The sequence below is a fragment of the Choristoneura fumiferana genome, chromosome 10 (genome assembly GCF_025370935.1).
Source record: "Choristoneura fumiferana chromosome 10, NRCan_CFum_1, whole genome shotgun sequence".
Taxonomy (NCBI): Eukaryota; Metazoa; Arthropoda; class Insecta; order Lepidoptera; family Tortricidae; genus Choristoneura; species Choristoneura fumiferana.
Genome location: NC_133481.1, coordinates 12,862,608 through 12,877,411, shown reverse-complemented (window position 1 = coordinate 12,877,411; position 14,804 = coordinate 12,862,608). Strand labels below are relative to the sequence as shown.

Genomic DNA, 14,804 nt, shown 5'->3' with positions numbered 1-14,804 from the left:
CTTGCCAAACTAGTTATCGTCTCAGTAGCGAAACGAGAGGTAACGGTACAGCGCATCGGGCACCTAGTAAGTACAAAAGTATATTTTTAAGCCATTTTTTTTTCTGATTTTTTGATTTAGAAAATGGGATTTTATTACCATCTATCAGTCTTACGTCGAATGTTAAATTTTATACGTTTTTATTTTTACAACGTCATTGGGGAACAGCGGATCAATTTAAATTGGGTCACAATGGATTACGATCCACTATAGGTAACCGGTATAGGTGAGATTTTTTTTAAATTTTGTTTATAATCATGAAATAGAAAGAGACACATTACTTGTACACGTACAAGCTTTAAAGAGAGTGAGTGAGTATCTTTATCTTGAAATGTAGCAAAATTTTCTATGTTCTACGTTCAACCGCCACAGTGCGAAGATTAGTTTCTGTTGTTTAATAAAAAATAATTTAATTAAAGTAAAACTATATTTTTAGCTGTTTTTAGACATAATTTAGTGAATCCTGTACGATCCGTTCTACCTCAGATCCCTGATTCAGTGTTACTCAGATATGGGTTACAGTGGATCACGCGCCATTTTTTTTTTAAATTTATATATTTTATTACTGAACTTCCCAAGTGCTTTCTTTGTCTTTGTTTTTCAAACATAGATAGTAAACTTACGTTTAAGAAAAAAAAACTAAACTTTTTAAAGACACTAGTGTGATTAAATCAGTTTGAAAAAATCTGCTCCACTGTGAGCCACTTCCCTAAACTGAACCAATCAAAAATTTATTACATTAGGGTGAAGGCACCAGTCATGGACAGTAACCAATAATGGAATATTTTTTCCGCTAACCCAATATTAAGAAACGGACGCTACTTTTTCTAAAACTAATGACACTTGTGCAGATACATAACTGATGATCATAACTGGTAAAGTTCATGAATGGTGAGCTATAAGGCATTGAATCCTTGCTGTATATTACTGGATACTACTACTGTGTTAACATGTCCATGATTGGTGCCGTGACCCTAGACAATTATTTTTTAGATTCTCGGGAGACTTAGGTACTTGTGAACTTGTGTATGATTTTTTGATAAAATATGTACCATAAAAGTAGTAAAGTTTAATGAGTTTAGTTTACCTAGACTTTACTTTCTTCTGTTTTGAACATTTAAGTACTAATTTAATAAAATATTGCAATCACGTTCAACTTTATGGAGAAGCTATAGACACGGGATTTCACGGGAAGCAGATAGAGGCAATGAAAGTGACAGACATGTGGGTGATATCCGTATCTCTCTTTCAGTTGCTTATAATTAAATTCAACACTTAAAATAATGTGAAAATAAGAAAATAATTTAGTACCGTCGTAAGTTTACCACACGGAGAGGGATAAAATAAGCTTGCTCTCCAAAAAAGCGAAGATGAAACTATTCATATGTATGTACATAAGTATATAAACTCTTTATAGTACAGAATAAGTAAACACACATAATTGACAAACATTGAGATATATGTACAAATGTCACCTTATCCTTTTAAGAGATCTCTACCAGTCTACCTTTGAGTGGATGAGACAAGCATTTAGTCAAGGACAGATAAAAAGTTAGTTTAAAAATGAAAATAAACAGTGGAAGCGACAAAACAATGCTTTAAATAATATAATACACAAATCCACAAAATAAACCTAACATAAAAATACACTACCTACTATATAACAAAATATATGCATATGCGAACAAAATATGGAAAATACATTCGTTTCAATATGCATGTTCGTTATTGTTTTTTTTTACCTTAGAAGGAGAGCAGTTCGTCGTGACCTCAAAGTGCATATAAATAATGTTCTTTCCGATTATATTCGCCTTGAAAACAGTACAGTTTTTAGATTTGGGTCCGGTGCACACTTCAAAGGAGTTCAAGTCGATGTTAATTGGCCCCTTTAAAGAACATATCTCGTGAGAATCGTATAAACATCATTAATTTTCTTACAATTTTAACAGGCTATAATAATCGAATGTGTAAATATTGCGTACCTATTAATATTATAATGCATAAAAGGCGAAGAATTGTTTTTTTTTGTATTTATTGAAAAATATTATTATACACATTTTACCATAAGAAATATGTTGCCAAATTGCAAAACAATTTGTTGGCGAACCAAACACTCATGTTATATGTCATAGTCAAATATTAAAATTTAGCACTTAAGCAAAGTAGAGTAGACGCCTTATTATTAGGTAAGTGTCTGCTGGTTTAGTTCTTCTTATCCTAAAGTAGATATTAATAAATCGTATGAATGGTAGTACGTGACGTGCCCGGTTTTAGCATAGGACCGACCCATCTCTTCCCGTCGGTGTTGGGCGACTAAGGGACTTGATGAGAGTGGGCAGCAGTGCTCTCTATTGCCAACTACGAACTCCGGACTCCAGCACTGCGATGTGGAAGGTAAGGGGAAGCCGCCGTACTATTTTCCCAAGAAAGTGTCTTGAAGTTTCACCACTGATCCTTAACTGATGACCACGACCACTCTGTTAAGAGTGTAGAGACATGATAGATGGAAGGTCAGGATGTTGAAAATTTGATAATAGTATTTGTTATGCAAGGCTGGAAAGTTACTGTTTGGCACGAGCGGTCTATACAATACATATTATGTATTTTGAAAGTGCACCCCTGTTCATGATAACGTTCGAATTTCAAAAACCTTTTCCAGCCAAGAGGATAAAAAGCGTTTTCCTACGCAGATTTCGAAGGATAAAGAAAGCCTAGTGAGGTATCTTATCTAGTCTAGTGAGGTCAATCAACATTATACTATAATCTTACCTAACTCAACTTATATATTTCCAATAAAATGCGCACGTGGGTAAACTTATTATCAAAATAATATTGATATAGTCACTTTTAGCTGCTCATTTCAGGTTATGAAGTGAAGCTTTTTTAAATTGAGATTTAAGACATGGAAATTTCTCAAGATACATGCATCATATTCTATAAAAAGAGCACTGCATAAGTAAGCAAAAGCAGATTTGCTGATCCAATGTTGGACGTGATAAGTTGCTTTCCCTCCGATACGTTCTGAATTTGCACCACCATTTGTCGAAAAGTTTTGGTGACGACCGCCGAAAGAAACGTATGTAATTGAACAAAATGTAAATTAGCGGTTGTTATTTTGTGATAAATAATAACAAATACGCAAACATTTACGTAAATAAATAATTAATTAAAAAAAGGTTGTAAAAGTACACCCCAGTGCCGCTGTCTTTGCGTCATTTTTTCAAATCTTGGAAGTTAAATTGGGCCATGTTTGTATGTATTGGATGATAATGAAAGTACAACAAAAAAGTACATTCAGCAAAGAAGCTCGTAATGAATAATATTATTTTAAATTAAATGTTTCATTATAAGAATAAAATAACAGATTAATTAACAGATTTAAATATTACTTCAACAATGTATGACGAACTTTCTTTGTGAACACGTCAATATCGACCGCTTACTTTCTCAACCTTGTATCTGCTCGAATTGTGTACAATAAATCAACACTGTCTTACTTGACATAATATTACATGGTAATACGCCGCAAACCATGCTTAGCTTGTATAATACTTTTCATATACATTACATGAAATAAAATTTACCTTATCTGATTGAGATAAGCCTGATTTAACGCTAATAATATTGGTGTATGGTTAATTTATACTCGTATAGGGAATAATACAACTTCATTGCCTTCGGCGTCGAGACGCTCGGTCGGTGGTGCTGGCGCAAGGGAACTCTTCAGCCAACTGGCGCAGAGACGTCGCGTTGAGACAAGAGGGCTGGCATTCCTCGCCAGCGTCTTGCAAGGTTGTATGAAATCTCCAGCATTGCTAGAACAACGCCTGCAATACTTTTCAGCCTATTATTTGTAACACAAGTCAATATTTCACATGTTTGAGAAATAGTATTTATTGTCGTGGTGGAAGTAGACAATTGCTGGCTGAGTGAGAGTATTAAACGGATGATGTGATGAACAATCTGAATAGATTCCAAAATCTTAGCTTTCCCGCCTTCATTAAAAGTAAACTGCAGGTGTCCACTTGAAAATACCCAAGGTATTTCAGACCCAATAGTTTAGGGATTCCAACAAAATATATGATAGAAATTAGACTTGACTGTATATAACTTGTTCCAACATTTCAGGCCTTTTCAAATTTAAAAAAAATGTCTGATTGCCAGCCTAATTCCCCCTGCTGCAATCAATTTTAAGTGACAAGAATATGTCACTTTTACTGGACATTTTGATCAAATTTTCTTTCCTTTTAGATGGGTAAATTTGAAACTTTAAGACATGGATATAGATCTATTCCAAGCCACCATGTCATCAATTTTAGTGACAAGATAAACTGCATGCATAGATAAAAAAAAGCAAGCACAATACATTTTTGGTAAATAAGTTTTTGCTGACTGTACTTTTTGTTATACTCTATTTGCATTGTCACCCAAAATACATTTGAATACCAAATTTTAAGTCATGCCATTTACCGTCGAAAAGTTCCATCCTGCGGAGACGACCCTGGCCGGACTACCAGATTATTGTATTGTCACGCGATTGACACAAGTATGCAAAATTTCAGCTCAATCGGTAACCAGGAAGCGGATCAAATTTAATTTGCATGATTTGATGACAAACATCGGACATCGGTACAGGTGAAACTAAATAATAATAATTAAAAAAGGTTGTAAAAGTACACCCCAGTGCCGCTGTCTTTGCGTCATTAATCAAATCTTGGAAGTTAAATTGGGCCATGAATTATATAATTATGTGAGTTGGATGATAATGAAAGTACAACAAAAAAGTACATTCAGCAAAGAAGCTCGTAATGAATAATATTATTTTAGCAAAATGTTTTTTGTTAATCTAGTTATCAATGCAGTTTTTCTTGCTAGGTAGGTACTTACAACGATGATAATTATAGTGCTTTTGAACAGATCTTTCGCTTATCTGAGCCGATGCACATAATGTAATATCTTTTGAATTTCAATCCTGGTGCGTTACTTACGTAATTTATGTCTGCTGAATTTATGAAAAAATATGTCGAAATAACGACAAAAAACGTTTTTGGCTTCTGCATGGTAATACGCCGCTTTAAACAATGCTAAAATTACATAGCGTAGTTGAAATACTTTTCATATACATTAAAAATGTCCATTTACCTTATCTGATTGAGATAAGCCTGATTTAACATGATACTTAATAATGATTGGTGTATGGTTAATTTATACTCGTATAGGAGGGAATAATAAAACTTCATTGCCTTCGGCGTCGAGACGCTCGGTCCGTGGGGCCCTGGCGCAAGGGAACTCTTCAGCCAACTGGCAAAGAGACTGGTCGACGCCACCGGAGACAAGAGGGCTGGCAGCTTCCTCGCTCAGCGTCTTGGCATCGTCATACAGCGAGGAAATGCTGCCAGCATTCTTGGAACCATGCCACAGGGGCCTTTTTTAGATTTATATTAGTTTTTAATTATTATTATTAAGTTTTTATTGTTTAAATCATTTATTATGTAAAAATAAATAAATATATTTTATATCATAATTAGGGTATCGCAGTTAAGTGACAAATCTTAACTGTGCCCAGCAGTGAGACGTATGTATATAGGCTAATGATGATGATGATGATGTATAGGGATTTGATAAAAACTAGGCGTGTTAAGTAAAATGTTCAAATTGAATTGACTTAAATGATTCGTTTTATCTTTTCCCTAGAACAGCTCAGGTATTTGATCAAATCGCTAAGAGAAATGATGGAATCCATCGGCCATTGCCATAATTCTATCTATCCCCTAAAACGGCTCGGAGACTTGATCAAATCACTGAATTCCGCAAGGGAAATGATACAACGCGATGTTTTTTTATCGTCTCCCGGGACTTGATCATATCCCTGAGGTATTTGGTCAAATCCCTACATAGTTTCGGGATTTCATCAAATCACTAGACGTGTTTAGTAAAATGTAAGAATCTAGTTGACTTAAATAACTCGTTTAATCTTTTCCCTAAAACAGCTCAGGGATTTGATCAAATTGCTAAGGGAAATTAAGAAATCCATCGGCCATTGCTATAATTCTATCATTCCCCTAAAACGGCTCGGAGACTTGATCAAATCATTGAATTCTGCAAGGGAAATGATACAACGCGATGTTTTTTTATCATCTCCCGGGACTTGATCATATCCATGAGGAATTTGATCAAATCCCTATTTTTATCATATTCCTGCGACATATATATACACACACAATATATATTATACTAGATTTTGCCCGCGACTTCGTCCGCGTGGAATAGTAATTTAGGGAGGTATTTAATTTATTTAGGATACCTATTCTGCCGATAATAGTACATAGAAACTTCTACGGTTTACCGAAAATAACCTATTTTAATACATTGCTATAAATATAAAATATTTTTTTTTGTTCTTCCATTCATCCATCCATCCGATGTTCTTTGGTAAAACATAAATATTTTGCGGGTAGCCACATTTTAGCAATACAACGTGTATTCTACCCTACCAACACAAAAGGACTAATTCTTCATAGTGAACTCTTGACACCTTACGTCCTTTATTGGAAGTTAGGATGGTAGGATTATAATTAAGACGGCATTTTAACTAAGCATAAATATATCCGATAAATATACTTATATGTAGTAATTTTTTTGGAATTCCTTATGAACTTACATCCCCATATTTTCAAGTAAATAGGTCGAAATTTTAAAAGCACCGGAGCAAATGTTTTTTAGGGTTCCGTACCTAAAAAGGAAACAATAGAACCCTTATAGGATTACTTTGCTGTCAATCAAAAGCTACAGTCATTAAATTCATACAAATTGCCTTAACAGAAAAAGTTATAGGGTACTTCCGGCTGTCCTAGAAACGTGGAATTTTGCATAAAGGTAGCTCTTATAGCACAATAAATAAGAAAAATCTGAAAATCATAAATTTTTCATCTCTGAATGTCTATGTGAATAAGCCATCTAAAATGACCAAACATTCGTACATTTTGCTTATGAGCTTAGAAGGCTCTATTGTTCCCATAGATAAAGCTTCCGCGTGAGTAGCTGTAAAATATTTGTCCTAAATCCACTCTCATGGAATAAGTACCCTGGAAAAAAGGAGACCTGGGACTTAAATATTATATTACTAGCTTTTGCCCGCGACTTCGTCCGGATCGGATCGGATTTGTGCCGCCCCACTCACGCTAATAGCAATTCATGGGATAGCATGATTCGAATTTTAAAGCCGCTCCCCGGAGCCGGTACGCCAGTAGTAAGTATCTATATCCAAAGTGACTCACAGATTCAAAAGAGTCATTAGGACGGAATTCAGTATTCCGGTACCGAATTGAGCCGGATCGGCCATAGACAAACTAATAATCGCTCGAAAGAACCGGAGTCAATAAAGGAGTCGGAGTTGATAAGCGGAGTCGGTGCCGATACCGGAGCTAGATTTAGTAAATCAGATCCCTCCTTCTCGGAGTCGAGATTACCCTTGTCTAGGTCACCTGGCTGCAGCTACGTGATACTGCCACTGCGATGTGTCTTAAACATCGAAGTAGTTTAATGTAAGTCCCGAGTTTGATATACTTATAAGTGGATAAAGCGTACTAATGAACTGAGGCAATATTGTCTAACGCGCTGACGTTCGCGATCGCATTCACCATCTCTTTCTACCCTCGTCTTATACCGTGTGATAGAAAGAAGTGGTGAAAACTATTGTGATTCCAAGTGTGACAATAACGCCTCTGGTCAACTTCTCTGTTAATCCACTGTTTTACATTAGCTACACAATTAAACAAATATGCTTAGGGGCAGTTTCACCACCCATTGATTAATTTTAATTGACAGATAAATGTGATGCCATCTCCGTCTATTCGAATAAAACAAACAGAGCCGGCATCACATTTATCCGTCAGATAAATTTAATCAATGAATAGTGAAACAGGAGGTTAATAAGCTTTAATATTTCGCAATTACCTTTCAATTCGCGAAACGAATTGTTCTCTATCCACTTGAACATACGAATATGTTTATCAGAGCAGACTTAATAAAATGTAAACTAACAAAGATATTTTAATCGTACAAGGTTTGTTCATTTAGTAATACAACACAACGTTTTTAACTATTTTTACTTATTATCATAATGTTAACCCCTGGTACTTTCAACAACATATTTAACTATAATTCACTGACGCTGCAATTTTATATCTAATATAAGTTGATGAACCACTAGATGTAATTTTCTTAAATATAAATAATAATATTAATTTAGATTCAATAATACAAGCCATACCTTAATCCAATTATTTGAAATAGAACCAAATGAATCAATAAATTAATAAATTAATTTTAACTTTAAAAAAAGTTGGATCCTTTAGATTGTATTTAGCACATTTACAATTTAAAACTTAGGTGTTAATCAAAGTATCTGTTTGTATAACCTTTATTCCAAAATTTTCAAATTCTAACATCTTTTGAACGACTCATAAATTAATAAATAATTTTAACTTTTAATTTAGTTATCCTCTTTGAATAGCGCAGTACAATTTAAGGAAACTGTAGGTCTTAGTTAACATTTCTGAACATCTTGATACGGTTTTTTCTTTTCCATATTGAAGGGTCCCTTAATAATTAAAACAGAGCGCTTAAAACACATCCTGCAATGATCAACTGAATCTGAAACTTGATTGTGAAAAATGGATATTTTAAGTTGATGACCCTTGGAGTGGCAAGCGACCGTCTCCCGGAATCCTGTCAAAAACCCTTAAGTAGCAAGCGACCGTCTCCCGGCATTTGATTCTGGCGTATTTTAAATCTAAATAATAACTGATAGAACTATTTTTGGCTTGCTCATTCTTGTAAAATGCGTTCGTAAATAGACAAGGATGCCATTCATTAACGGCTGCGACAACACTATGGAAGAAATTTCGTTCTAAATGAACTAAAATAATTTCCTTGCTCACCCGCGACCTTACGATAGCTAAGCTTATGCAAAATATCATGCACTGTAAGCACTGAGTTTCGAACTCTCATCTTCAGAGTCCGTACACATGCTACCAGTTGTTGACTAACACACAAACCGTTCTAACTTGTCACTGTAACCAAGTACCACATACGTTTTATGAAACAAAACAAAACTACCCACAAATTAATAATAAATTTTTTAACCGTCCTTCAAAACTACCTTGATTTTTATTTATTTACGCACCACGTCACCTAACGGTAAATTTTAAATAGGTATGGCGCCGCCACTCCAAGGGAAGATGAAGGTGAATTTTTTGGGTTACCCAACCATACTTTTTTGGTAATTTTCGAGAGATTTTGTGCTAACATTACGTTACCATAAAAGTGGGACATGGGACACTTGGGATTAATTTTGTGATATGTAAAGCAAAACTCGAACATTTTTTTCAGTTAAAACAGAAAATAAGGAGACTGAAATAATTAAATAAAAGGTGACTTGTTTCCGCATCGTATCGTAACGAGCTGTTGTAAACGATACGCTTAAATTTCGTTGTGCAATCAAACCATTGACAAACAAGATAATATTAATAAAGCTGATCCGATCGCTGTGCGATTGGTTGATTCCGCTATAATACCTGGGCTGGGAGGGTTATTAACTAACACGCTTGGAGTCACAATCGTTTTTAGGGTTCCGTAGCCAATATGGCAAAAACGGAACCCTTATAGTTTCGCCATGTCTGTCTGTCTGTCTGTCTGTCCGTCCGCGGCTTTGCTCAGGGACTATCAATGCTAGAAAACTGTAATTTTGCACGATATATAATGTAAACTATGCCGATGAAAATGACTTACAGATAAAAATACATTTACATAATAAAAAAAAATAGTGTAAAATTTTAGTTAGTGGATAGACGTAAAGTGGGGGTGTTTTTTTTTCTCATCAAATCTTGTAGTGTGGGGTATCGTTGGATAAGTCTTTGAAAACCATAAAGGGGTTGCTACAACGATTTTTTGATTCAGTGATTTGTTTGCACGAGCTTTGCGGTGAAGGAAAACATCGTGAGGAAACCTGCACAAACCTGCGAAGCGATTCAATGGTGCGTGCGAAGTTCCCAATCCGCACTGGGCCCGCGTGGGAACTATGGCCCAAGCCCTCTTGTTCTGAGAGGAGGTCTGTGCCCAGCAGTGGGACGTATATAGGCTGGGATGATGATGATTATGATGCAAAATATTCAACTATAAAGTGCAAATTTTCATTAAAATCTAGCGTCCCCCCCCTTCTAAAATCTAAACCGGTGAGTGGAAAAATTTGAAAAATTCAGGATGGTAGTATATCAAACTTACCAGGAAAACTATTAATGGTTAAGTTTTCTTGAGAATTATTAGTAGTTTAAGAGTAATTAGCAGCCTAAAGTATAAAATATACCTAAACTTGGAATATTCCGTAGAAAATACGAAATCCTAAGAAAAATATTACTTATTTTTTTCGTAATGGCTATGGAACCCTATTTCGGGCGTGTTTGACACGCTCTTGGCCGGTTTTTTATGTCACACAATAGGTATAGGATGAGGGTAGAAACAGACGGTGAATGCGATCGCCAGCATTCGGGCGTAACGGTGTGTACGTGTCACCTAATCCGTTGTCGGCCGAAGTATGTTTGGGCGTCGTTGTCCGTAATCGGCCGATCGAATCAAACGTATGTGAAGGAATGAAAGCGCCGACACTGCTACAACCGTGATGCAATTTGGGCGCTCTTGTACCTTCAAATACGTTTGATTCGATCGGCCGAGTTCGGACGAGACGACGCCCGAACACACTTCGGCCGACTACGGATTAGGTGGACACGTACCGTTAACAATACGGCCATGGATCGGATACATATTTCAGGGTAAGTATGACCAATCAAATAATTAGGAGTTGAAATGGTCGCCATGGCCGAAATCGGTCGAATCATCATCGTCATCATTTATTATTTTTATTTTTTTAAATCTTATATTTTAACGAGGCTTCAGTACACCAAAAGTGACTATGCCAGCCTCGTCATCATTTATACACTTTGTCATATCAAATAAAAGATAAGGATATATTTATTTTCTATTCACTTCGGCAGTTGAAACTCGAAAATGCACCTACCATTTACAGCGAGTAGTGGGCCGGCTGGAAGGTAAATATACCTCGTTGATTATTAAAAGCGTGTGTCGCATTTATTACATAGTACATTCGATAAAGTTAATACTGAATAATTATCGATTTTGACTTCGACATCTTCATCGATTTTCTATTCTTTATCGTTGTACGTGAGCCTATGGACAGAATTTGACAAAATTCTCCGAGCAGAACTGTTTATTAGAGGAGATGCCTTATTTGCTTATGAAAAAACTTATAAATATCTATTTAGGATACATTTTTCATAAAAGTGTGTACATAATATTTCGCCATTATGTTTGATTCAAAGATTCAAAATGGATGACTGATTAAGAAGGATGTAGGGAAGGAAATGGCGCCGTGATTCGAATATCAGTCCTGAATAGCTATCCAATTTGCAGAGTCAGTAGTTGGCTTTGTGTATCTGAACTAAATAAGGTTTAGAAATAACAACAAGAAATAGGTTTTTTTTGCTGATAAAGCATTATAATATTTATTTATTTCGGACTCAATAACACCTTCAAGACGACGCACGCAAAATTACACTCATCGTTGTAGAAATGTGATCGAATAGAAACGTTTCCGTAGAAGAAGCTGCTAGCAAAATAGCTGTTAAATAAATGCCCTATATCTATTTTTTTGGAATAGTCACCCTGGAACAAAAGTATAATTTAAATATTAATCATGTATTTTCTTGTGATTTTCTTATTGAGCTAAACATCAACTGGATGTCAAGTAGAAATTGTTAGTTGGCTGCTGTTATATTTTGTTAACTTAAAAGCCGACAATGGACAAGCGACTCCCTTGAGGTTGTTAATTCTCATGAGTGTTGGTGATCGCGTATAATTGGATGATTTTCGTTTATTCATTTACTTCCCTCTAAAATAAATACAGCGTCTGTGACGAATGACCCTTAATATAAGTTTATGTGACTGTTACATAATGCGCAATTATGTACCTACGGTTACATACATAGCTGATCTTATCACATATTATAAACTAAAGAAACTAATCTTTGCAACATGACAAACTGAATGTCAAAAAAAAATATGACAAAAAATTTAACCGACTACAAAAAACCATGAAAATAATTTTCTACCAGTCTGAAGTTGGTCGGTACCTCAGTACGAGCCAGCAGGAGTGGACCTACAGTCATCTACCTCACCTACGCACTTTATATTGGTCAATCACTCCTGCTGGCTCGTGCTGAGGCACCGACCGACTTTAGACTGGTAGAATATTATTTTCATGTTTTTTTTTGTAGTCGGTTAATTTTTTTGTCATATTTTTTTTTCATGTTTTTAGTGTGCTTCACCACCCTTTTTACCACAGCACAAGGTCTATAACCAAATATCGTGCAGAACATTTAAAAGTGCTTAATATTTTTTATCCCGGCCTCCCATAATCATTACGAGGGGCATAAATTGCTTAGCAACTGTGTCAAAGTAATTAAATTTCAACCCGTGAAATACTTTTTATCGAGTAGTAACTCCGATGCTCAACTGTGGTCTTCATGATCAGTTCCACTTCACCAAATGATGATTTTCAAGAGCAAATGCACGCGTTACTACTGAATATATCCAATTTACTATAGGTGTCCCTACAACATTTGAAGAGTTCCCTCGATTTCCTTAAGATCCAATCATCAGATCCTGATTTGCTGTTTATGGGACCTAATTGAAGATATTCATAGAAGAACGCAAAAAATAATTCGAATCGGTTCATAAATGACGGAGTTCTGAGGTAACAAACATAAAAAAAATACGACCGAATTCCTTTTTTGAACCTCCTCCTTTTTTCGCCCAGGTACTGAATAATTAAAAACAAACGATTAGGCGTTTGTTTTTAATTTGTTTTTAATGGCCGATAGGAGATCATATCGTAAGGTTAATATAATATATAGGTAGGTACATAAATAGGTTTAGAATTTATTTATAACCTTATTTTTTTTCTATTTTGCGACTCAGTAAGATATTTTAATGAGGGTTTCTTGACAGGCGAAATATTGCTAGATGGCGTTAGGTTAGTATAGATAAGTCCGTTTGACGTGTTTCTTGTGATCGGCTCATTTAGTTATTTAACCAGTCACAAATGCGATGCAAATGTTAGACCTGTCAAACGGACTTCACGATAGTAGCGCCAATTAATCTGCCACAGAAACCCTTATGAATGACAGTATGTAATCTCAAGAATCAAATTATGCATTGATTATATTACAGACAAGACGCGGTATTTACCTACCTTTAAAACCAAGCAGTTTTTTGTAAGATTAAACAACGTCGTGAACAGAGGTTTGAGGAATAAGTGTTCACATGGCTTATTCATTTGTAATCGAGTCAGCTCTTTGCCGTTCGCCGACGACAGGATCTTCCCCTGTTAGAGAAAAAAACAAACTCGTGATTTTTGTCTCTTGATATAATACCTTATACCTATAGGTAGGTAAGAGCAACGAAAACAGGTCGGGTTTTTAATGGGGTTAAGTACCTACATGAAATCTAGGCGGCTACCTACTACAAAATTTGCAAATCGAAGTTCGAATCGTACCGTCTTATCTCGTATTAAATAATATAAACGTAAGCGGGACGGCAAGATACAAAGTTCGAATTTTGTACTTCGTAGTGTAGGACCAGAGGGCCTACTCCGTAATGCGAAAATCGAAGTTCGTATCGTACCGTTCCTCTTACTCTCGTATTGAATAGTATAAGCGTCAGAGGGACGGAACGACACGAACTTCGATTTTCGAATTTCAGAGTAGCCCAGCCCTGCATATCCGTTTTGACACAAAACCAACATAACAATGACTTGCGTAGAACTCGTTTATCGCTATCACGCAGGAACTATGCAATTTTCCGGGATAAAAACTATCCTATGTCCTTTTTCGGGACTCGAACTATCGCCATACCGAATTTCATATAAATCGATTCAGTGGTTGAAGCGTGAAGAGGTAACAAACAGACATACAGAGTTAATATTTGTAAAGATTAATAAGAAGTACAGTCTCGGTACGAGGAAAAAATCTATACCTGTAAGAGAAAAAAATTAAAGCAATAGATAAAGACAATCTACCAAGCCCCTCTACTCACTGAAAAGTACAGGCCTGTAATAAGGAAGAAAAAAATAACTGTGGAAGACAAAATTCAAATAACAGGATTCCGATAAACAAATAGGTAATTGAGTGATAAATACTAAGGAATATTAATTTAGATTAACAAAAGCTTGAAAAGCATTAATAAATATTATTTTTAATATTAGTTACCTTTACAGGGGAGCAAGTCTTAAAAACTTGGAAGTCAGCGTAAATGACGTTCTTGCTGGTAATATTTGCTCTCAATGATGTGCAATTCTTGGCCTTAGGTCCAGAACATACATCAAAGCTGGTCAGCCGCATGTCAAAAGGTCCCTTGCATTGGAAAAAAACGTTTTAAAATGTTATTCACTACTAGCGGCCCGGTACGTGCTTCGCTACGTATACAAAAAATGTGATAAATGAAGAACCGCTCTACCGATTTCGTGCAAACTTCACATAAACCATCTACTAAATAGTCCGAACAAAGCCTAAACATTTAGTTTGGATAGGTGAGCCCGTTCTTGAGTTATAAAATTACAACGAAAAGTGGCATTGATTTTTATATATTATTCACTATCACTATGTGTCACGCAGTATTAATACTAACGATGA

The 14,804-nt window shown here is 35.5% G+C and overlaps 1 protein-coding gene across 1 annotated transcript; it reads right to left on the bottom strand.

The window, feature by feature from the left end:
* Window positions 1-5,244: 5,244 nt before the first annotated feature.
* LOC141431764 (uncharacterized) lies at window positions 5,245-14,676 on the bottom strand. Its single transcript, XM_074092943.1, has 4 exons — window positions 14,382-14,676; window positions 13,367-13,498; window positions 11,660-11,778; window positions 5,245-5,431 (listed from the first exon to the last, which is right to left on the bottom strand). The coding sequence occupies exons 1-4, from the start codon at window positions 14,511-14,513 to the stop codon at window positions 5,245-5,247; spliced, it is 570 nt and encodes a 189-aa protein (XP_073949044.1). The 5' UTR covers window positions 14,514-14,676.
* Between the last annotated feature and the right edge of the window lie 128 nt (window positions 14,677-14,804).